Here is a 24,604-nt window from a genome sequence, read left to right on the forward strand (position 1 = left end):
GGTTTGATGAGGCCCTAAGCTACTGAAAGGTGATGGGGCCCTTTATATGTCCAGCTGCCCTTTGTCAACAAATTGTTGCTTTTTTGTGTGTTGAATTTATGCTATATGGTAATTGATGGACCTAATAGGTATCTAAAGCCATTTGCACATACAGTGGTACCTCTGGTTAAGAACTTAATTCGTTCCGGAGGTCCTTTCTTAACCTGAAACTTCCTAACCTGAGGTACCACTTTAGCTAATGGGGCCTCCCACTGCCATGCGATTTCCGTTCTCATCCTGAAGCAAAGTTCTTAACCCAAGGTAGTACTTCTGGGTTAGCAGAGTCTGTAACCAGAGGTGCCACTGTATTGCCATGCAAGCAGCCCATGCAGAATGTAGGCACCCTATATAAAGAAATGAGCAAACCAGTGATACTTTAGGGAGCAGGCAGGGCCCATTACTTACATCATAGGAGCTACACAACAGAAAACGCTGTTGCTGGATGTGGGTTTTATTTTATTTGTTTTTTATGTTTTGGAAATGTAAATTTAGGGGTTTTTCCCCCTTTAAATTTTTGTGGGGCCCCAAGCTACACCTTGTTTAGCTTCTACATAAATCCGGCACTGCTTTGAAGTCACTTCAGCGGGGGGGGGGGGGAGAACCCCCTCCCAATCTCCTTGCCATGCCCTGTATGTATTTTTCCACAACAAGGTGGCAACCCAATCATCAGAACTTGCCCTTTCCAACCCTAAGGCGCGCCTTTCCCTATCCCGGGACGCGTGCGCTCCTTTCCATCACTGAACTGCAGTGCAGGGAGAGCGAGCGCCCTTGGGTCCGCTCGGTGGGGGCGTGATCAGTGCAGGAGCAGCCCAGGAAGTAGTAAGGCGGGAGGTCCGGCTGGAATGGCGGACAGGGCTGAATCCGAGGCGCGGGTGGCGGAGGAGACGTTGCGCGCCTGGGAACGGTAAACTGCAGCGGAGACGTCAAGTCTGTCTTCCAAGGCGGCAAGCGGAAGCGCGCTATCGCTGGGGGCTGCGGGATTTGCATTGTGCTTTCCGGGCGGCTGAGGCTGCGGCTCGCTCGTGCGCCACCTCCTGGGCTTACTGCTGCAGTCCTTGCTATTTCACAGGCTTACCTAATTGTCTCCCGGCGACGAGCGCGCACGTCGTTTTTAGCTCCCTTTTGCATGGTTATAAAATGCCTTTCCTAACACTGCAGTGCGTTAGGAACTAGTCAACGTTTCTCGCCTAGCAGCAACAAAGCACCTTCTCGCCCCGACGAGTAAAAACCTTAACAGCGCGACCAGAAGCTGGTTGGTATACTGGGAAGCCAGCGCCTTCGATTCCGAGCGAGGCTGCTTAGGATTTGAGCCTTAGCGCTATCTTTGCTGGTCAATAAACAGCCCACTCCTGCAGTGCAGTCCTACACGTGTCTCATTAGCAGCAGGACCCGCTGACTTAAATTGGTCTGATTCCCCAGGCAAATGAATTTAGGATTGCAGGATTAGTGCCTCCTGCTGTTGGGCTGAATAAAAGTTACAAGGTGCCTGATAAACCTTACCAAAAGAAGTTGGTTGGGTTTGGACGGCTGTGTTTCACAACACTCCGTAGGGCAAAAAGTTCAGGTTACCTAATCTTGCCAGCTTTCCTACATCTGATACCTTTGGGCTGGATTACAACTCCCATCAAGCCTAGCAATTGGCTGTACTGGCTGGGGGTTGATGGGAATTGGAGTACAGCAGCATTGGAGCGCCAAAGGTTTCCCAGCCCTGAATTTGGCTTTGCAGGGTCACTGGTGAGAAAGTGGGTGGAGAAACTTTGGAGGATTGACTCCAGATAGTAAATTTGCAGTGAAAGGTACGGATATATATATTTGAAAGCAGAATGGTTTGTCTGCTTATGTGTTGTTCCAAATGTCAATATGCATTCCCTGAGATGGAAAGCAACAAAAGCAGACCACTGTCTCCCACCATCTCCCTCCCACACAATTAAAAGATAAAGGTATCCTTTAGGCCTTAATTTGTTTGCGCGGGTTGAAGAGAGATGTTCCTGTATTTATGGAAGGACACATGTTGAAGCAAAATGAGTTGGTTTCATAAGCATTCTGGGCCAACAAAGGTCTCCTGTACTGTATATTCTTATTAGTCTGGAGACAGAGAAGATGTTTGAGTTTTTTAAAAAGAGCTAATTTGTATGGTGGAGGCATCGTTGGTGCATACATTTACTGTCCCTACACTATCTCAGGGTTAAACAGATTGTGCAGGATTTCAAAAGGCTACAAAAACCTGCAGAACCTTTGAACCAGAGGCAATCAAGGGATAACTGAGCAATTATGCTTCTATCATACTCTTCCAACACATTGAAAATTGCCTGTTCCTGGCCTGTTCTGGTGCTGGAAACAAACAGATGCTACCTAGTTCTCCTATGTTTCATAGTGATCAAGCACAGCTGAAGGCAGATGTAATTGACCAGGACACCCAGGAGTGGCAAAGCAACCCCTCCTTTGCTGGACTGGAGAGAGTTGGAGGAGTGGACCTGTCTTACATCAAAGGAGATGACACAAGTGCCTGTGCTTCACTGGTGGTGCTCAGCTACCCAGACCTTGAGGTAACCATCATAGATCTCCCAGGTTCTAAAGTTGACAACAGAAGGAAGGGCTCTTCGAGTTCTGGTAGAGCTGGCATAGAAAGGATAATAAATGTCAAATGTTACAGTATTCTTAGTTGCTGCCTGAGTAACTTTAAATTAGTAGTTCTGTTTGTTTCCAAGCATTGAAAGGCTGAGGATAAGATTATGGCAGCAGTTCAGGGGTAATTCAACAAGACACGTGAGTTTGAGGAGTTTCTGCCAAATTATGATCGCTTGATCACTATAGGCCAGACATAGGCAAACTCGGCCCTGCAGATGTTTTGGGATTACAGTTCCCATCATCCCTGACCACTGGTCGTGTTAGCTAGGAATGATGGGAGTTGTACTCCGAAAACATCTGGAGGGCTGAGTTTGCCTCTGCCTGCTATAGACTCTTATGAGGAAATATTTCACTCTGCATTCTCCCTTGATCTTTTTAGGTCCTGTATGAAGACTGTTGCATGGTAGCTGTGAATGCCCCATACGTGGCAGGTTTCCTGGCCTTCAGAGAAGTCCCTTTTCTTGTGGAGGCCCTGCAGCGGCTAAAGCAAAAAGAGCCTGGTCTCAGGCCCCAGGTGTGATATTTCCCGCCCTATTCTCAATCAGACCAAGAGTCCATCTAGTCCAGGATATTTTCTTTCCTGCAGTGGCCAACCAGATCCCTCCAACAAGCTCACAAGTAGGGCTAGAAAGCAACAGCCCTCTCCTGCTGTGGTTCCCCAGAAGCTGATATTCTATCATCATCATCATGCCAATTTTTATATTGCTTACATGCTGAAACATCTTCTAAGCAGGTAGCATACTGGTTCTGAAGGTGGAAGTTTCCCTATTGGTATCAGCGGCTGCTTTTCTCTTTCCTTTGTGGGAAATTGCCACTAAGGACATCTTTTCTGCATAACAGTTTAGTGCCAACATCTGCTTCACAGGAGAGCTCACCAGGCTACCAGCCCCACAAGGCATCTGTGCAAAAAAAGAGGGATGCCACCTATGCTTATTTATACGGCATCTATAAATGAATGCAGATTGCTAAATCAGGATTTGTTGCTCCTGATTTAGTCTGTTGCTCTCTGTCTTGATTTTATGTGCTCCTGTTTTAATATTTGGTTAAGTTTCCTTTTATATTGCTGAGTTGTTGTAATCTTTTTCTTAAAAAAACAAGTTGCTTTTAGCAACAAGTAAGAATAATAACTTGGATCCAGACTTAATCATGCTTTTGCAATCAACGCAGTGAAATCAGTGGGACTTAAGTGAGCTTTGCTAGATCTGAGTGATGTAGCAGTAGCCAGCCAGCTGCCACTGCCACCCACACCTGTCTGTTTACCTGCTCAGCACATTTCTCCTGCTACACTTCCCATTGAAGCATGTGCAGGGAAGCAAGGAGCTGCTGCATCTCTGAGCGCATGCCGAAGGGATCCAGGGGATCTCTAAAACGGCCTATGTGGAGTCATCCACAACTGCTACAGGAATTCCCTCACAAAAGAGGTAAGACTGGAGAGGAATATTTGGAACCAAAAGGATGGTGAGGCCTGAGGAACAGGCACTCTGCCACATGTTCCTTCTGAACCTGAGGTGAGGGAATTGTGTACATTGCTCACTTCCTACCCCTCAGCTCTACATCCTCAATGAGGCATTCCTGGGGTATGACTCTGTGATTGCATCTCATCTCTTTTAGCATTGGGGGAAGATGGTGTGAATATGTGGGTGCATTCTCTCTCACACACCTTCAGTTATTGCAAAAATCTCCCACCCTACATCACCTGTCACTTATGTCCCTCTTTGTGGCTTTTCTAGGTCCTGCTCGTAGATGGAAATGGCATTCTCCACCACAGAGGTAAGACTCTTGAATTGGCTTTTTAGTCTAGCAACAATCAGATTTCCCTTCCATATTTGGTTGGTCTGTTGTTGCGCCTGGGAATTCTAGAGATGCCAGCATGGGGAGCTTCTCTCCAGCGCCTGCTCCCATCTTTTACAGTGCCCTTGGGAAAGACGCCCTCAGTTTACACCCTCTCTCACACAAACACCCCACTCAAAGCGGGCAGACCACTTCCTTGACGCGCAGCGTAAATTAATAATGCAGAGTTTTTAAGTGAAAAAATAAGAGCTTTACTGAGTTAAAATAAACTTCTTCATAAACAACATGGTTCCAAACAGTTTGACTGAGATTACATACTGACTCTGCTCACAACTGAGGCAGACTGACTCTGACTGAAATCTTACTGAGAACACAGAGAGAAAATGGCTGCTACTTATAAGGAGAATGAGTCACATGTCAGAGTGACTCAACAGGTAGCAGTTAGGCCTGAATAACTTTAGTAGGCCCAAATGATTGTGCAGTCCCAGCACTTCCCAGCCTGCTTTGCTGCTTCTGCTCTCATGTGTCTTGGTCACATGACATTCCTTGCCACTGTCCCCTCACTCACCCTTTCCCTCTGGAGTCTGGACCCAGTTCTCCCAAAGGCTGCGCTTATCACTGCTTGCATGCTTGAGGAGAGCAGGTGAAGGAGCAGCAGCAAGATGGGAGAGGAGCACCAGTCCCACAACTGGGTGGGGGCCTCCATGGGTACCCTGTTGATGCTGACCCCTGACCCTGGGTCCAGCTCCTTGCAAAAGTTTGTGGGCTTGCCTCTTTTGGCGTGCTTTAGCTTTCCTTTGACAGTTTGGATCTCACACCCTCATGAAGAGACCCACAGCAAGTTGGAAAGCTCTCTCCCTGCCTTCTTTGCTTCAGCGTCTTCTTCCCACTTTTCCTTCGGCAGGCTTTGGCATTGCCTGCCATCTCGGTGTGCTCACAGGCCTCCCCTGTGTTGGTGTAGCCAAAAACCTCCTGCAAGTTGATGGTCTGGCCAATGATGAGCTGCACAAGGAACAGGTAAGTCCGCAATAGCGATTCTGAGCTCACGTTCCAATTCTCTGGCTCAGTGTAAGGAAGCTTTCTATGAATCGTAGATCAAGTGAGCCTTTTGTAGGAATTGTAGAAGATTTTGCTGGTTTCTCTGCACTGCAGTTGCAGTTCCAACTATGTACACGTGTGTGTGTGTGTGTGTGTGTGTGTGTGTGTGTGTGTGTATTCGTGTATTCCATTAGAAGGGATGCATTGACCAACATGCACTGTGTCAGGGAACCACAGCCAATCTTGGATTCCTGACATGTGTGTGCATAGACATGCATTTGTTGCATGCACCTGAGAACGGTCTCATGGGTAATTGTAATGCGTTTTACGCATTGTGAAGTGGCCCCCAAAGGGAAGTCACTCCTCTTTGCCTGGCGTGATCCCTGCAAGTGAGAATTCCACCCAGGCTCCTCCTGCCCCAGATGCTTCCTTCAGGGACTTGCTGTACAGAGCTGCAGGACTGAACAGATACTAGCAAAGGAAATGCCTGACGAGTGTGATCCCAACCTCTTTTTTTTAATTGTCTCCACTTACAATTCATAGACTTTTTCACAGTTCGTTTACATTTATTGAGAGACAGTTTTGTCATCGACATCTTGCAGTTGGGGGTGGGGGAAAGGAATAGGTGGGGAGAGAAATGGGGGTATTGTTCTTTCATTCTGTTGCCTATGGTTAGTGTAGGGATTTGTGTCTCACCATCATGTGGGTAGGTCCTTCATTTACATATATATTTATTTTTATTGATAAGGCAAGAGATTAGGGGTCCTGAGCTTGGTTGCTTGCATTCAGTTGCTTGCAGTGTGGCTTGTTTGTATGTATGTGTAGGGGTGAGGGGGAGTATTAGGTTGTTGGATCCCAACCTCTTAAAGCAGAAGGAATTCTAGGAAGTCCCCTTACGATCAAGTTTATAAACCCCATGGACTCATTTTAGCTGCAACAAACCTATTGTATTCCAGATCCAAGACCTTCAGGCAGGAGGAGACACATTCCCCCTATTGAGTACTTCAGGGAAAATCTTGGGTATGGTAAGTACTGGGGTGCAGAGAGGAGCACTGTTGATAGTGAGCAGAGTAGGAAGCACTGAGCCCCTGCCAAGGGCGTCATCAGGTAGATGGGGAGTAGGCCCTGGTGGATGTTGGCAAACACTCCTGGGGGGGATGGCAGACCCCCAGTACCTCCGAGCATCTCCCAGTGGGCACGTCTCTGGAATGGCATGTCCCTTCACTCCAGAGTGCCCCTCTGCGACACTTCTCATATGAAAAGTGCACACAAGTCTTCTGGCATCACACAGCAAGAAGATAGAAACATTCGTAGATCTAAACTATGTTTTACTCACAATATATACAGAGAATCCATAATCACGTCTGTGTTCTCCAAACTCTGGCAGAAACAGAAAGCATACAGCAAAAGCGAAAGTACAGTCCAATAACACTCTCAGATGGAAGAGATAAGACAGTCTTCCGTTCCCACATCCTTCTCAGACATCTCATGTGATTTATACTAATCACATTAGCCAGCATCGGCTACATAAAATCCTAACAGTGAATCCTTTGCCTGTACTTGAACCAGGCAGAGGGCCTTCCCGGTAGTGGCACCCTCCCTGAGGAACGCCCTTCCATCAGAGGTCAAGGGAGGTCTTTAACTACACAACTTTTAGAAGACATCTGAAGGCAGCACTGTATCAGGAAGTTTTTTATGTTTGATTTTTTAAAAAAAGTATTTTGGTGGAAGCAAAATAAAACCCAGCCAGATGGGTAGGGCATAGATTATAAAACGATGATGATGATGATGATGCTCCTCCATCTGGCAACAACGAGCCCTGAACTGGTTGCAGTTGCTTTGGCGTTTGCACCCAACTCGTTGTCACTTATACCATCTTTTGTTCATTTGTTTTTAAATCTGCCCTAGGCTTTGCGCAGCTACGCCAAGAGCACCAAACCCGTGTACGTCTCTGTGGGCCACAAAATGAGCCTTCTGTCTGCTGTGCAGTTAGTGCACTCCTGCTGCAGGTATCGGGTTCCTGAGCCCATCCGGCAGGTGAGAACAGGATTTCAGGTGGAAGGGTGGTGCTGGCAGCCTCAGGCCAAGGGACCAGCTGATCTGCCAATTTGCCGCGTCAGTTGTAGGCTAACGCTTCGAGTGGTGGTTGACCTGATGGCTGCTAGAAGGTTGCAAACATGGCGATGACCATCGTCCTGTTGTTTGTCCTCAGTCTTGTGTTCTTATGTCCTGTATATGCGAAGGCTCCAGTTTAGGTATCTTGGCTGGTGATAGCCATCGAAGATCTGTCCTCCATGACAGGGGGTGGTAGCCTGCTGGTTTTGACCTAAATTGCCAAAGTACTCAGAACTTGGGCAAGAGCAATCTGTCTCTTCTTTAGCAGGATTAGCAGAGAGACAGAGAGGGATGGGGTGGCAGACACAAGGAGTGGCATGGCAACCCAGCCAGATGGGCAGGGGGATAAATTATAAAATTGTTGTTGTTGTTATGGACCACTTTTAGCTCTGGCCCCATCCACTGCTGACTACTACCTTGCCCACTCCTGGCATGTGACCACCAGCAAATTACACCTGTCATGGCCGCCTGCCAGCTAGCCAGCCTCTGGGCCCTGTGCCATCTAAGGGGAGGGTCTTCCTGGCTAACACAGAGTGTAATCCTCTGCTCAGCCGATTTATGAAAAAGCAAAAGGAAATGACTAAGATTGGATGGAAAAAAATATGGTGTTTTAAAGAAAAGGTATTACAAGGAAAAGTTACAGAAAAGCAGTATATTCCCCAATGGAGCAAAATATCAAAATAGATTAAAATGTGATCCTCTTTTCCTCTTCTCTCATTGCATGCACTAGAGCTGGTTCTCACTTATTCTCACAAAGACTTTTCTTATCACACTGAGACCCATCTTGGTCTGCCCACCTCCAAACTACAGTGGTGCCTCGGGTTACAAACGCTTCAGGTTACAGACACTTCAGGTTACAGACTCCGCTAACCTGGAAGTAGTACCTCAGGTTAAGAACTTTACCTCAGGATGAGAACAGAAATCGCGTGGCAGCAGCGGGAGGCCCCAATAGCTAACTGCATAAGGGGAGCAATTTGCTTTTACTGAGAAAACTATAGGGTGCCCAACTATAGGTGGATGAAGTCTCCCATCCGAATTTCATGCCTGGGTGTTCCTGGAGTGCAGGATTTGATATCACTGCATGATATGTTACTGCCTACGATGCAGGTGGAGGTTGCCCACAAATAACTGGCAAACCTGCACATCAGCAGACTTAAATGGCAAGCACGATGATAAAAGGAGTAGGCTAAATTGTCCACCTCTCTTTTCTTGACATGGAAATGCCTTGCCAGCTGCAGCCCCTTTGAGAGGCTGTGCGCTGGCTGGCTGGCTGAATAGCTCTAGCGGCATTGCTCACATCACCAGACTGCGGTGCTGCCTCCGGCTCAGGACCCTGCAAGAGGGTCTGCAGAAGCTACCAGTTGAGAATGCAGCCAGAAGGTGGCAGTGCTAGACCACCTTTCTTAACCTGGAGGCTGCCTTTGAGCAGCGGGAGATTGTAGAGTGGTGTGTGGGCAATCAGACATGCCAATAGCCTGTGCCTTTGCTGACTGCAAGGTAGGAAAAAGTTCAGGAGAAGCGGCTTTTCCCTTCTCTGTAGCAGGGCCCAGCTACCAAAACCGCAGGGAACGTTTCTTAGTTGGCGGAGTGTGCGTAGTTGGGGCTCCCTCTTGATCTGTGGTTGCTTCGCACGAACTTGCACATGCTCATCATTTATTGGCTACAGCATTGCCTAAGAAGCCATAATAGTTCAAGCATCAGAGGGAGGGAACGAGAGGGAGGGAGAAAAATGCTTGTGCTGCACCACATCAGCACAAACACAAGGCCTTTCGGTGTGATCGGTTTGCGTTTCCAAGTCACCAAGTGCTCAGTGATCCAAGGTTTTATGTGCGCTTGAGAATGGAGCTCATTCCAATGTATATTTGAAAAGAAAAACTGCTCCAGTGCTTCTGTTTGACTGCTGCAGCGTGCCCCACATCTCACAACCCTCTAGTCATGGTGGGCTGCTTCACCCCTACCCCTGCTCTCACTGCTACACAGGAGAAAGTCCCCTGTCCAAAAAAGGGCAGGAGGAAAGCTTGCTGTGTAATTTTAGGCCCTTCTTTCCATGCTTCCCAGCACTGGAATGAAACAGATTCCAGTCCAGTGGCAACAGAACTTCCATGCTCCACAGTCTCCAACCATGCCCTGGGCTGATATGCCCAAATCTCTTCCCAAAATACTCCCGGCATAACCTCCAGCCCCTAATGCTGCTGCTGCAGCTAGTCTATTCCAAAAATAGGCGTGATCTGGGGGGATTATTAAGGCAACATGATCCATCTTATTGATTAGCCTCTTGGTTTAATAAGCCGGGTTAAGCTGACTCTTAGCACAGTGCTAGGAGTGAAGATTGGCAAGACTTTTTTGCAATATAAAAGGACACTTAATGATGCATCAGATAAACTTGCTTTGGGAGTGTCTCCCAAACCCAGGCTACCAAAAGTGAAATGAAGGTAGCTCTTGATGCTGCTACCAGTTAGTGTAACACTTGATAAACTAGAAATGAAATGCCCCATGTTCTATTGAAATATACTGGAATGCATTTAAATCCCCTGGTTATGAACCCATTTGGGCCACTAGGGACTGGAAGTCCCTGGTCGTGAATTTCATTGCAAAGCCAGCTTTTTAATCAAAGAAGCAAGAGTTATTTGTCAGCTGGGTGTAAGATGAGAGAAATTCATCCAGTGAAGCAGTTCTACCTAGAGCCATTTTCCATTTTCACTCCAAATGGATGGATTTATTTTGGAAGAACAGGGTGGCTTTTAGCTTCTACTGTAGCATATACAACTTACTTGTTTGAGCCATCTAGATTCCCTTGTCCCAAAGGGAATTCTGGTATGGAGCTGAATGATGGGGACTAATGAAAAGTGTAGGAGAAGGAGTCTCAAAGTTTGTCATAATGAACCTTCCCAATGTTGAGAGATGCTGGTAGCTGGCAGGCATTGAAAAGCAGCACATTGCGAAATTCCCCTAATCTAACTCTTATTAAATGTACCGTCTCAGTATGGACCTGACAAGCTCTAATGGAACAGTGAGACCTAAGAAGCAATTGGGCTGAGGGCCTGATACAATCAGCCATGTCATTTTTGACCACAGTTCCCATTGCATACAAAGACTAACGCTGCCTCTGTGTACACATGTAAGCTTCTCTCTCTTCAAAGGCATTAGTTGAGCTGCAGTGGTATTAAAGAATATTAGCCAGTTATAGGGGGAGAAGAGGAAATCTTCATTTTTAGCATTCCCCAGTGAAAGTGGGGGGGCCAGCTTTACCTTGGGCAAAAGAGGAGAAGAGGCTTGAGGGTGTGCAGGACAACTGTGTAGCTACATGGAGGAGAGGGAAAGATGCCTAGCTGGGGGACAGGAGGAGCCGTCTCTGCAGAGGGCAAGGAGCCTGGCTGCTTGGGTCCCCCAATTGCCAAGGTGATGGGAGGGAGACTCTACCAGGGACGCTTTAATAGGAGCAGCTGCACTATGTTTGGGGGAGAAGAAGGACAACGGCTGAATGCCATGTATTGGTTTGAAATAGTTAACGAAAACCAGTGGTTAACAACAACAGAAAGAAAGTTAACCTGTCCAAATATGGACAGGTTTGTCCTGCAGAGTGCTGCAGAAACTCAATCCCAAGTGATAGGGGTTGGGGAGGCAGATTATTCTGTGATATTTGGGAAGCCTGGAAGATGGTGAAACTGGGTATTGGCTTGTACATCAGGCCTAAGCATTGCAAATGGAGCCCTTCCCTTGCTGCCTCCATGGATTCAGTTTACAACATGCAGGCTTGGGAGATCTAGGGCATGCATGGGGTATATTGTGCCCCAGGCCTTCTGCTGGCTCATGGCACGAAATGAGACCTTCCTCAGATAACTCTGTAGGCATGGCAGGGAGAGTCTGAGCTGTACCATGCAAGTTACAATAGGCAGCTCTAAGCCCTGGCAAAGGCCAATGGCAATTCAGAGGGGCTGGAGACTTGTGTGCAGGCCTAAGGTGGCCTGGTGAGATCTGTTCTGAATCCTGGCTGGCCAACCACAGGAAATGATAAACCCTCCACCCCATTCTCAGCCCTGGCACAGGGACTATCTCAAATGACTGCTGGTCAAACACACCAAGTCTTTGCCCCAAGTGGTGTGAGAAGTGGTCAGAAATTGGGAAGGACGGGTTGTGGGACGTCTTTATTGTCTACCATCTGGTGAGCTCTGAGTTAGTGGCAGCAATTTCCCCTGCAAGGGTGATGAGCCCATTCAGATGGTTCGTCCTTGGAGATTTATTGGACCTCATGGGTTCCTAAATCTTTCCAATGAGGAAAGCTGATGATCCTGTTGCAGCCCTGGTCTTGCTGTCAGATATATTTGTTTTTAAAAGCATTGCTGTAATTATTGACATTATTTTATTGTATACACCACTTAAATATTTTTCTGAGTAAGCAATCTATAATCCCCCCCATATATATATATATATATATATCAATAAACCCAGCCAGACCACAAATCCTCCACCAAGTATTGGCTTGTTCTAGAATTAGGAAGTGATTCCCCTGGGAAGCCTAGTGAAATATGTTTCCCAAGGAAGCATGTGACAACCCGTGATGAGAATTTTGTCCCACTGGCTCTCTGCTATTTCACTCAGCTCAGCCATTTTGGCAGCATGCGCCTGCTCACATCACTTCATTCTGAACACTGAAGTGGCACACCTGCTGTTTGAGCCGGCGAATCAGTCAAAAACTCTCACATACATACATGCACATGCTCACATACAATATATTCATAGCCTAGAAGTAACTGCTTGAATCGCCTTTGGGAAATCTCTAACCTGCTGAACAAGTCATAGGTATAGAAGACCGTTTTCTCCAAGTTATTCAGAAGGCACTTCCCATTGAATCAAGACATGGATTAGGGAAGGCTCACAGCAGCTCATGCCTGCAGAGTACATTCTGTGCATTGTTGTTGTTGTTGTTGTTTAGTTGTTTAGTCATGTCCAACTCTTTGTGACCCCATGGACCAGAGCATGCCAGGCACTTCTGTCTTCCACTACCTCCCACAGTTTGGTCAAACTCATGCTGGTAGCTTCGAGAACACTATCCAATCATCTCGTCCTCTGTCGTCCCCTTCTCCTTGTGCCCTCCATCTTTCCCAACATCAGGGTCTTCTGCATTCTGTGCGTGCAAAAGGTCAAATCCCCATCATTTTAACTTTTAGAAGGGGTCAGGTCAGAAGTGACAATGAGAAAGATGGCTTCCAGAGTGGAAACACCCAAGGCTAAGTGGGCGCAGGGTAGCCTGACCCTTCTACAAGGCCTCTGGATTTGTTCCTTGATTTCAATGCCCGTTCTGTAAAAATAATAATAATAAAATGGCACCCATGGCCGTAGACGGGTGCCAGGGATGTGTTTTGCTGCCTAATTACTTGAGCCAGATTGGAGCGTAGCCTGGAATTAATATGGAGGCCTTGTGGTGAGTTGTTGGGTGAGAGGTCAGTCCAGAAAATGTTTCTCAGATGGTTGGCCTAAGCATGGGCAGGACTGGGCTTTGGGCGTTTCTTCTTCCTTGTTTATTGGGTGTTATTTATTCCCTCTCGTCCTACCACAAGCTCCTCAGATACAACCGCAGACATCAGCCAGCCAAAACAAACTGTGTGTCCCCCCCCCCCCCCCGGTTCTGTTTTCTACCCTGATTCCAGGCCGACATAAGATCCAGAGAGTACATCCGGAAACATTTGGAAGCCGTCTCTGCATCACCTCAGCCAGAGAGGTAGGTGTGGGCGATTGGGTGGGATGCGTGGCCGCGCATCCCCTTCGGGCAATCTGCTTTTTTAATGCTCTTCGGTAATGGCATTAAAGGGACAGCTAGGGTAACTTGGCAAGGTGAAATGACTGCAGGGCCCACACAGCCTCCGGGAGCAGGCTATTTCCAGCAAAGCACCGTGTTGCGCCATGTGTTCTCTGGGGAATCACGTGGCTGGGCATGGCAGAAATGCGTTTGGTTCGCATTTGCCTTCAGAAGGTCACAGGATTCGCTGTCCTTTGAGCAAATGCAACAGAAGCCGGTGGTGGTATTGCAGAAAAATGCAAGTCCTGAAATGGATGGGGTAGGCAGAAGGTAGACGTCTGGGTGCTCTGCAGTAGATTTACCAACAGTTTCTTTCCCAATTCTCACTTCTTCTACAATCGCAACAGCAAAAATGCTTCGCACAACCTGCCCTTATGAGTTAGGCTACTGAAAAGATGAAGAAAGCTTGGGGAGAAAGTGGATTTTTGTGTGTCAGGATTGTGTAGCTCAGTTTCTGGCACAGTGAAACCCAATTCTTGGGCTGAGCGTGAGCTCTGCACTACCCTGTTCCCTGGTTTTCTGTTGCCACTATGTTGAACCCACTTTCAGTTGGTTCTTGTAACGAAACCAAAGTTGATCCTGCAAGCCTGGAGGTTGCCCATTCCAGTTCAGAGTTGCAGGACTCTGGCTGCTCTGGGCATTGAGACCGCTGCATCTTCTATGCTGTGTTAAATCCGCAGTCGCCCAGGTGATGTTTTGCTCCTACAAACCAACCCACGTCACTCCGCCTTGCAGCCAGGGCAGATTTGCTCTGTTCGGAGGGGGAGGGTGGCGTTTAGGAGGATAGTTGATGAGGAAAGGGATTAAACTCTGAATGGTGCAGCAGAACTTTTAAAAAGCATTTGCCCTAGTGTGGTGGGGAGGGGCAGATTAGGTGCTGTGGATCAGGCGGCAAAATGTTTTGGTCTGGCCCTGTTTGCCACTCTGCCCCAAACCCTGCTTTCATTCCAATTCATTTCTGCTTCATTCCAGATCTGCAATCCAAATGTGATGCTATGTCCAAATAATAAACCAGAATCCGTTTTTTTTTAAATGCTGTCCTTATTATTGTCCTTTCGCCGCACTTATGACCTGCCTGTTATCTGTAGTGGCTTCATTTTCAGCCCCTAGTCTCATTTTCAGCCTAGAATGTCCACTGACCCTGGGACCACCTCCATTCATAATACGCAAGCCCTGCCTTAGAGGTTAAAGGCAGCAGGGAAGCTGTTTTAGAGATGCTTCCCCTCCGTAATCTTGACAGTTGCCTTCAGGCTGAAGCTCTTGGAGGAGCAGGGATCGTAATCTTGGCAGGGAGGGAGTGATAGGTGTTTTAAGTGAGTGCAAGTGTCAACCCCCCTGAAAGGCTATTAGCATTTATCTGAAGGCGGGATAATGGAAGAGGTGAAGATGAGGCAGGCCAAGTCCCTCTGCAGAGAGCTGGCAAATTGCCCTCCTACCCTTTGGAGCCTGATGCATGCAGGATTCTGCATTCGTTCAGGGCACTGGGGTTTGAGAACCATCTGCCACCATCCCAGCTGTTGTTGTCTCTGTTCAGCTCAAGGGGTGCTGAGTGCAGGATACACCCCCAGCATGTGCTGCCCCAGGCCAAGGCTCTTGTGCCCTCCCGTCCCATGCTGCTCCTGCTTTTTATGATACACCTAGTTGTGTTTGCATGTGTGTGTGTGTGCATGTGCTGGGAGTGTTTACCAGGGCTGCAAGTTTTTAACAGGTTTGCGTTGCTCAGTGTAACCCCCAAATGGCGCTGTGCTTGATCTATTCTAGATTCAGGAAAGGTACATGAATTCTGAATTTATTGTTATTCACATTTTATACTGTATTTTATGCTGTTTTTTGTTGCATCAATTAAGTGTTTTAAAGTTGTTGTTAGCCCCCCTGAGCCCGGTTTTTGAACCGGGAAGGGCAGGGTACAAATACAAAATTATTATTATTTATTATTATGAGCGGCGGATTCTCTCCACCCCAGATCATGGATTCCTCGGTGCTTTTGGTTCTATGCTCCTTTTACACATTCTAGCCTAAAAAGGGAAAGACTCAGATGTAGGTGCTTATTCTGCCCACACCTTCCAAAAGGTACAAGCTATTTTGATGCCTTGAATTTCACCTCTTTCTTGCTGCTGTTTGCCCCGGTCATAGGTTTCCAACGAGGCTCACACTGCAGGGTCAGAACTGGGCAGCAGCACATGTTCGCGATGGAAATCCTGTTCCAACCAAGAAAGATATTGCATGCCATCTCTGCTTAGGCCCTGATTTCTCTAGTGCCCGGGAGGATGTGGGTATACAGTTCCAGGGCTTCTGTTCTGCACAATTCCGATATGCTGGGGACACCCACCACCAAAGGCACACTGCCCTATGGCTGATCTTGTGGGGGCTACATCTCAGAAGTGGGAATGGCTTAAATGCAAAAGGCCACAAGTGACGCCTGCAGTTCTCAAGGCTGCCTTCCGAGAGCCTTTACCGTCAACTATTCCACGATGTCTTAAATCATGCCTTATCATTCATTATTGATTATTCAGTTCAGGAAAAAACAGATTAATTTTTTATTGAAGGACAAGTAGGGGTGGGGGTGCGGAGGGCGCAGTGTCCTGGGGAATCACAAAAAGCTTTTTAGATCATGGTGTCGCAGCAGGAGGCCAGTAAGGAAAAACGTCCTTCACTGTGTGTGCTTTTTTCAAAATTAAAAAATATATATTGGCTGGGTCAAATGTGGCAGGTTGTGGGGTCTGCAAAAAAACCTCTTAGCACCTTCAAGAGCAATGTGTGTGTGTTTAAACAGGGTTGAGGAACATTTTTCAGTCTGAGGGCCACATTCGCCTCTGGGCAACTTTCAAAGGGCCGTCTGTATCCCTGTGATAGGTTGGACTTGAGAGAAAAATGAGGAAATGTAAATTTTACCCTGGTGCATTAGGCTTGTTTCTACACACACACACACACACACACACACACACACACACACACACACCTTCTCTATCCCGCATCCAGACAAGGAAGAGATACTAACAAGAGTTCTAGTATTTATTTTAGCGGGAGTACGAAGCAGGACAAGGGAGAAGTAGAGTTCTGAGGGATAGCTAGAGAGGCCTAGCGGGCCGCAAATGCCTGCCGCCATTTTAAAAGATGGGCGCATTGAGAAGGGACCCAGAAAAAACATTTGCAGTCATGGACTCATAGTGGGGGACTCATGCACGCATAGAGAAAATAAATAATGCTTAAAAAAATAAAAAATACAACTTTGTGGTAGTGAGTTTTGTGAGGGGGCAGGGCAGCCTACGGCCTGCAGGGCCTAGCTTAGCCACTCCTTGTCTAGTATGAGCTGTGCCAAGTTGCAAGGCCTGAGTCCCCCCCCCCCCCCAGTGGAGGTTGGTGTTGAGGGCACTTTTCTTTAGCAAGCCAGTGCACTTTGACTGAGAAGTCCTACTGCATTTTGAAGGGCTTTACTAGAAAGTAAATGAGCTGAGGATTGCCGCTTCTGTTCCTCCAGGTATCACAGCAGCCGCCTACAAATACAGAAACCTGTGACTGTAGGAACTGTTCCCGTCAATAAGTAATCTCCAAATAGTGGCTTTTGTTGAGATACTGAAAATGTTACACAAATTGGCTAATTAATTAGCTAACAGCAAGGCTGTTGATGAGATTTTTTTAAAAAAACAAAACTCTAATTTGTTTGGCAGCCGTGGAAATGTTCGTTCTTTCCCCCTCTTTTTAATACCTCCTCTCCTCTCTAGGATGAGTGAAGACACAGACTCTGAACATTAATGCAGCATTGAGGACGTTCTTTGAAACCTCTTTGTCCGGGACAAGTGACACAACGACCTCCCAGCTGCTCTGTGACTTCTGTTGACTCCCCTGTGCAGACGTTCAGCAGAAGGAACAATGGAGCTTCAGTGCCACCAACATTGTGGCCCTGATCCCCCAGTCGTACAGCTGGGGCAATCTCGGGGCTGCTTCTCACCTTTGGTAGCAGGAAAAACTCTGTTGGTTACCAGAGCCCGGACTAGATGCAATGTTAGTTGCACAAAGAAGAAAATGTACACAGCACTACTGCTGGGAACAGGTAAAAGTTCAAATCTGTGTGTCGGGGCAATGGGAACAGCATTTGTGGGGACCCTGGGAGTGAAGTGCAACTCTTTCCTTGCCTACCAGAGTCCCACCTCTTCCCCAAAGCTGCTATTTGCATTTCGGAGGAAGGACTTGTTTACACTTCCACTGCTCCTGTGCCTAGAAAGCAGTTTTGCACTTGACCTTTGTCCCGCAGCTTTCCCCTGAAAGACGCACTCTTCGGTGCTAAATCAGAACAAACAGCAAACCTAGTTGTGATTAGCCTCAGGCTCCCACTGGCACCAATAGAAATGCAAATAGTTATATAGAAGAAGCAGGTCTTCTCGGAACCACAACAGAGTTCAGGTCCCCTTCCTCCTCATGGTCTTGAGGCTGCTCCCTCTTCCCTGCGGGCAAATTGCATTCACACAACTTGCATCGCCTCTAGTTCAGCCCTTGATTGGGAAACTGCATTCTACCCCGGTTGCTCTCAATAAAAATTTGGGCAGGTCCATATATTACATTTTTCTATGCACACATTTAGAGAGCATTGTCTTAAGCTTGCAATGTGTGAAGAAGAAGCCCGAAGTCCTGCTGTGAAAGGAGTGGAAACTGAGAAGTGGGCATGCAAGAGAATCACCTGTGCCTGTATGTCTTCTTTCCTGACACAGCCTCACATAGGTCAGAAAGAAAGCATTGCTTCTGTTTGTAAGATCTTAGTCATATTTGAGATCTTCAAAGTGCCGAAAATAAACCTTTGTTGGTAATCTCTGAATGATTGTATTTCCCACACACACGCACACACATGTGCGGTTTGCCAACAAGGAGGCGTCCGAGAACCTGTGCTCAATTCTACAGCAAGAAACCAGACTGTGTAGGGCTGCTAATGGGGAAATAATACGGCAAGGAATGGGAATTCCAAGGGAAGGGATTCCATTAAAGGCTGTGAGTTTAGCCAAGCAATATGGCTCAACTCATTTGGGCAGTGTTCTCTCTCTCCTCTCCCCCCACCTCCCGCCCTTTTGCTTGAGCTTTTCTAGCGACATCAAGTCACTCAGCCTCCTGGCTCATTCTGCTCTCCGCTCTGCCGTGATCGTTTCTGCCACTTTCACACCTCCCTTGGGAGCAGATGCTGAATCCCCAACTCCTGATGGTCCCAGCAGATGGATAGTGAGAGGACTCTGTGTATCCCGTGGGTGGGTGTAGCTTGAGGAAGCCAACAATCTGCCTCCTTGTTTTGTAGGAGGCCCGGGCGACGCTCAGGCTGCAGAATCTTGCCGGGTGCCTCAGTTAAGCAGCCTTTACTTAGCCCACAAGGGTGACAGTGTTTTGCCTTTGAGAGTTGGGCTTGCAATGGCCAGCAGCGTCTTATGGCAGCCAGAACTGGAAAAAGGAGATTCATGTTGCCTTGGTCACATGCTCTGGTCTGGCATCGTATTAGCGGGAGCCTGACCAGGAAACTCCAAGAAATGCATCAGACCTATGAGGTTTTTTTAAATATAAAAAATGTTTATGTAGCTAACTTTATTTTGCGTGATATTAAAGCATTAGTTAAATCTAAGTAACTGTCCATAGTAGCGAACTGTTAGTAGTCAGACCAAATAATAGGTTTCATTATTTCATTAATTGTTGTGCCTTATGGAATTAGTCCATAGTTGCTCAGGGTGTATGTAGAGACTCAACCATTCAGCCCTGCTCAGTATTAACAGGCGAAACAACTACTGTAGAAATAATACGTATATTGTATACCTATTTATTCTTGTGGCAACTGGAACAACAGGCCTCAGGAGAAACGCCAGCATTTTTTTTGTTTTTTTTAAATAGTATTTATTAAAGTTTTAAGTTTACAAAAAGACAAAAGAAAAAACACCAAATTGAACAATAACAAAACCAACACATCACAATAAAAAACAGAAAAATAGAGACAAATAAAAACAAAGGAAAAAACAAAACAAAAAAACCAAATCGAACCTTCCCATAACTTATCTTTCATTTGCTTGTTTCCCTGACCTCCTCACACCTCCCTTTTTTGTATTCTAAGTCAATTATCCATTTCAGCAAATCCTTTCCCTCTCTTCAAAATTTTTATACTGAAAATTTATCTTGATCTTGATATAAGTTTACTTTCCCTCTTTTCACCAATTAACAGTCTATTTTTCTTAAATCTTTGATACATTTTTGCTAAAATCACCTAGATTCATTCCAACATCATTCTAACATTCATTAATTTTACAGTGTTTCTGTAAATAGTCTTTAAATTTCTTTCAATCTTCCTCCACCGACTCTTCTCCCTGGTCTCGGATTCTGCCAGTCATTTCCGCCAGTTCCATATAGTCTATCACCTTCATCTGCCATTCTTCCAGAGTGGGTAGATCTTGTGTCTTCCAATACTTTGCAATAAGTATTCTTGCTGCTGTTGTTACATAAAGTTCTGTCCTTCTTTGGCACCAATTGGCCAACCATGCCCAGGAGAAGAGAAACGCCAGCATGAGCATTCGTCTCATCCTCTGCTTATTTCGGTCCTGTGATCTACTCCAGATCAACTCTGACAATGGCACTTGGCCTTGACCTATGAGTGCATTTGTCGGATCTCTCCCTCCTTGCCCCCACCCCCACCCTTCAGGTTTGCTAATGCCCTTCAATCCCATCCCACAGTCCACCTGTTACGCAAGGCCTGAGCTCCTCCCGTCCATGTTGAATTAAGCCCCACGTCTCTTCGTTTTGACCTGCAGCCCCCACTTCACCCCCAGCTGCACAGCCCAACTCTCGGCTCCCTTTTCCTCAATCCCATCCCACAGTCCATCTGTTATCCTGAGCTTTGGTTCTCTCCCTCTTTCCCATTTATCGTGATGTGCCATTCGAACTCCTCCACCACCGCCCTCTCTCCTCTTAAATCCAATCTGCAGCATCCTCCTCTTCCAACACCTTGGCTTTCCTCTGCCATCTCTGCTCATGCTGATGGCACCAAATCCTGGGCCTGAGTCCCTTTCTCCAGTGGCAATCCAGGTCCTTACAGCATCTGAGACCGCCTGGGTACCCAACACAGCTTTGCAAATATCCTTGCCATCGCCAGCCTTCCCTGGGAGCTAGCTCTTTGCTTAGTGAGTGGCACAATGGCCCAGTGCTGTCAAGGAGCCAGACCGGGGGGGGGGGGGAGAGACCTTCCAGCTGGCATTTCCCTTTTGCAGCAGCCACAGTCTCAGCTCCCAGATGTGAGCTGGATGGGGAGCTCAGCTGTGACTCAAAGCTGGGGTGGAAGTCAAAGGGCTGGAGAAGAGGGGGTGTTAAGCAGCTTCTGCCACCCAAGCATCTTGTAACGGGAAAGGATCTGCAGAAAGTGACATTGGCGAGCTCTGCCTGCAAAAGCAAATTCACTCTGGCTGAGTGAGATGGTGCCATCTGTGCACAGCTGTTGAGGTGGCAGTGCCTGAGCCCCCAGGCCACCCGCCAGATGGGTCCATCCATCATTCCACTGCTCCACCTGTTCACCTACTCGGGTTCTGTTGGTTGCTTTGGAAAGGGAAGATCTCTTGCCCAGGTATATAGCAGGGCCGCTTGGAAGAAAGCCTGCAAGCTGTCAGAAGGAAAGAAAACAGAGAGAGGGGTGTGAGAAAGGAATGGGATACCCCGCTTACTCTGTTTTCTTAGAGAACAGAGCCCAAAATTAGCAAGAGGTTGAAGAGCAACAGTGAGTGAATGGCAAGGGGTTCATGGACCCAGCTGATGCAACCTGGAAAGCAACAGAAAAAGACCACTGTCTCCCATAGTCCTTTGTGGCTTCTGAGGACGCAGGAAGGGAACCTTCTGGAACATTGGGCAAGACAGGAGGGAACCCACCCCACAGCACAGTGTCAGCTAGATGCCTTTTTCTTTTTCTGCCTGCTCTCCGCACCGGCAGCAGGAGAATGGGAAAGTGCCTTCCTACTCAGTTCTCTCCTGCCTGCCACGAAGAGCAACAGAATGTTCATTTTTCCCCCCAGAGCTGGTTTCTGTCTCCAGAATTCTCCCTTCTGCCGCCCACTTTTAGTCAAAACCTTCCCTCTGTCACATTAGTTATTTCATTAGTGTGTGTTGAATCTGGAGGGAGCAGGGGAGGGTGGCGTGATGCGAAGCCCACCAGCAGGAACGTTGGGTTGGCTCAGCTGGCACGTGTCTGTACCACATGCTGACCCTGCCATGTCCTCCCGCTCTCCATCCTCATAAGCAGCAACAACAACACACCTGCCAGGAAGTCAGGCAAGAGCTTCCATCACATCAGACCACCCACCCCTGAGCACCCTCCTATCGCCCTTCATAGGCAGATTTAGGGGAGTGGGACCGGTTTGCCCACACTGAGTGCCACAACAATGATGTAGAATGAAAGGCAAGAAGGGGAGGGGTGCCGTGGCACTGGATTTTGGTGTCACCCAGGGCGCTGCTGACATTTGAAAGCCTGCCACTGCATCATTGGCCATGCTGGCTCGCAGTTGGGAGTACAACAACATCTGGAAGACCACAGGTTTCCTATCCCCAACCTGTAGGAGTCGATCGGACTGCACAATTATTATCTAGCATCTAATACAAAGTCCTGTAGGTGTGGCAGAATCTGGGTATCTTCCCTTAATTCCTTTTTAAAAGGATAAGCTTTTAACTCCTGGTTGCAGACAAAAACGGGGCAGCTTTTGCAAAGCTTAGGATAACTGAGACTGTGTATGTCTGGGTGAATTTCCAATAACCAAGGCATCACTTGGATATACTATTCATTCCCCTTACCCCTGTCTTCTGCATAGTTACACAGCTGTTACCTCCTTTAACATGCCGCAGAAGTCCTTGCATAGCACACCAGTTCCAAAGGAGCTTTGTTGGCTGCCAGTTTGCTACCAAACCACATTCAAGATGTTTGTTGTGGCATATAAAGCCAGATCAGGGACCTAGAACAGGGATGGGAAAATCAGTGACCCACCCAATGTTACTCCTATCAGCCCCAGCCAGCATAACCAACGGCTGCAGAATTATGGGACATCATCGAGCAACATCGAGAGGACCACAGGTTCCCCATCCTGGACCAGGATTCTTGACGGAGCCCTTGTTCCCATAGGCATCTGCCCACATGATTTCATCTTGTGTGGATGTCCTCTTGACTGCCACATTTGCCAAACATCCACTTTGTGGCAACACATGTGAGGGTGTTCCCAGTGCTAGTGCCCCAGTTATGGATTACCCTTCCCTCTCAAGTTCAACTGGTGCCACCCTGATGGATTTTCAGTGCCAGTTTCACCCAGACTTTTGGTTAAACTGTTTATTGGTGGAGCTGGTCTTGTCTGCCCCCCACCAAACCTGTTGACTTGTTCCTATTTGCTGTTTTAAGGTTGTGTTGATTTTAATTGTGTTTTTAGTTTATCATCTTGGCCCCCCCCCCCCGATTATATTTAATGCAATGTGGACTATAAATCTCACAAATAAATACGTTTCAATGCAGCAGCTACGTTTAACTCAGCTGAGTTAAACGCACACCTACTTTCTCAGTACATAAATCCCATTGTTTGGTTTCTATTCCTGACCCTGCAGACACAATGGCGGATTAGCCTGGTCTTTGTCTAATTGGTTTAGAAACAAGAAACAGGAAAACCTCATTCAATATTCGTGGATCGCCAGCCTTAGTGGAAAGACACATGTTTGGAACTTTCCTCCACCCCTGAGACCCTTTAAACTCCTATCCACTGGATACAATCCCTGGCCAAGTTTTATTATATTATGCCCGGTGATTGTTAGCAGTAAACCTATCTCTCCAACAGTGTCTGAGAGATTTTTGTGCACCTCTGCATACCTATTTGGCAGGCTCTCTTCCCCTACATTAAATACACAAAAGTGCTTAAGGCTGCAACCCTAACCCCACTTACTTTGGAGTAAGTCCCAGGGAGTTCAGTAGGCCTTGCTTTTGAGCAGACACTGTTAGGATTGCATGGTAAAGAGGGATCATTTGCCAGGTCTCTGGCTGAACCACATGCAGGGCAGGGCTGGGTCCGTTTCTATAATTTTTATTAAATTTTCTCTTTTACATTTTAGAATATTCATTCAAACAATCTTACAATATCAATGACTTCCCTTCTTCTCTTTCCATGGTTTGTTTTGCATAATATAATCCTTGCATATTTTATATAAACTAAGCCATTCAGTATTCCATTATTACATCCATCAAAACTTATTTACACTGTTGAATTTATCTTAATGCTGGCCACGTTTTTAAATGTACACAATTTCCCCTATATATTCAGTAAACATTTTCCAATCTTCTTTACACGTGTATTCTTCTTGTTCTCTTATTCTATATGTTAGGTCCGTGAGCTGTGCATATTCCATCAGTTTAATTTGCCATTCTTCTTTCGTTGGGACTTTGCTTTTCCATTTTGGGGCTAACTAAAGGTAACTGGACCCCAGACCGTTAGGTCCAGTCGCGGACAACTCTGGGGTTGCGGCTCTCATCTCGCTTTACTGGCCGAGGGAGCCGGCGTACAGCTTCCGGGTCATGTGGCCAGCATCACTAACTAAACACCGGCCATTTCTGGCACGTCCCATCCCAACTCAAAAAACCATCCTATCTCCCTAACAGCCCCAGAGCCCCAAAGGAAAAACTAACTAGCTTTTCTATAAGCACAAAATATCTTGCTTTGTTAGATGCCATTCTCTTTCCTCTTTTTTTAAAAAGTGTATTCTTATGAGAGCAATAACTCTTAAACAGATGTGTTTCTGGCCAGGAGGAATTGACCTCCCCCCCCCCCCTGTCCTCTAGTCCAGCCCATAACTTCTGGCTAGAGACCCTGAAAGTGTGAAGATAAATCAGGCTTCTCCACACACACACACACACACACACACACACACAGCCCAGAGCTCCATCTGCCTGAATGGAGGCAGTAGAAGAGGCAACTGGCACTCTCTTTGGAACCCCTCCTCACTTTGACTCAGCAGCGTGTTCCTGGCATGAGTCAAACCCACCTGGCCTGTCCCCACTCTGCCTCCCATCCATGCTATATATTTCAGAGCAGGCTGCCTCCTTGCACTGCCCTCTTCACCAGCATATTCATGAGGTGCCCATGTGGCCTTCCTGAACCACAGCTGCGTGGAGTGTGCATCCTCCTTCAGCTGGAAAACTGGTAATTAAAGTGAAGAATGACATTTAAGCTT

General features: G+C 47.1%; 1 protein-coding gene across 2 annotated transcripts; it reads left to right on the forward strand.

The window, feature by feature from the left end:
* The first annotated feature begins 669 nt into the window (after positions 1–669).
* On the forward strand, positions 670–18,214 carry ENDOV (endonuclease V). 2 transcript variants are annotated; one of them, XM_081180957.1, is made up of 9 exons: positions 816–943; positions 2,414–2,585; positions 3,047–3,181; positions 4,398–4,437; positions 5,363–5,475; positions 6,453–6,521; positions 7,405–7,533; positions 13,260–13,330; positions 17,131–18,214. In XM_081180957.1, the coding sequence occupies exons 1-9, from the start codon at positions 882–884 to the stop codon at positions 17,159–17,161; spliced, it is 822 nt and encodes a 273-aa protein (XP_081037083.1). In that variant the 5' UTR covers positions 816–881; the 3' UTR covers positions 17,162–18,214. The 2 variants fall into 2 exon arrangements, with proteins under 2 accessions (XP_081037084.1, XP_081037083.1); XM_081180958.1 differs by lacking the exon at positions 17,131–18,214 and having other exon boundaries at positions 670–943; positions 13,170–13,291.
* Positions 18,215–24,604: the final 6,390 nt, after the last annotated feature.

This window comes from Podarcis bocagei (genome assembly GCF_964188305.1).
Source record: "Podarcis bocagei genome assembly, chromosome: 2".
In the NCBI taxonomy this organism is placed as follows: Eukaryota; Metazoa; Chordata; class Lepidosauria; order Squamata; family Lacertidae; genus Podarcis; species Podarcis bocagei.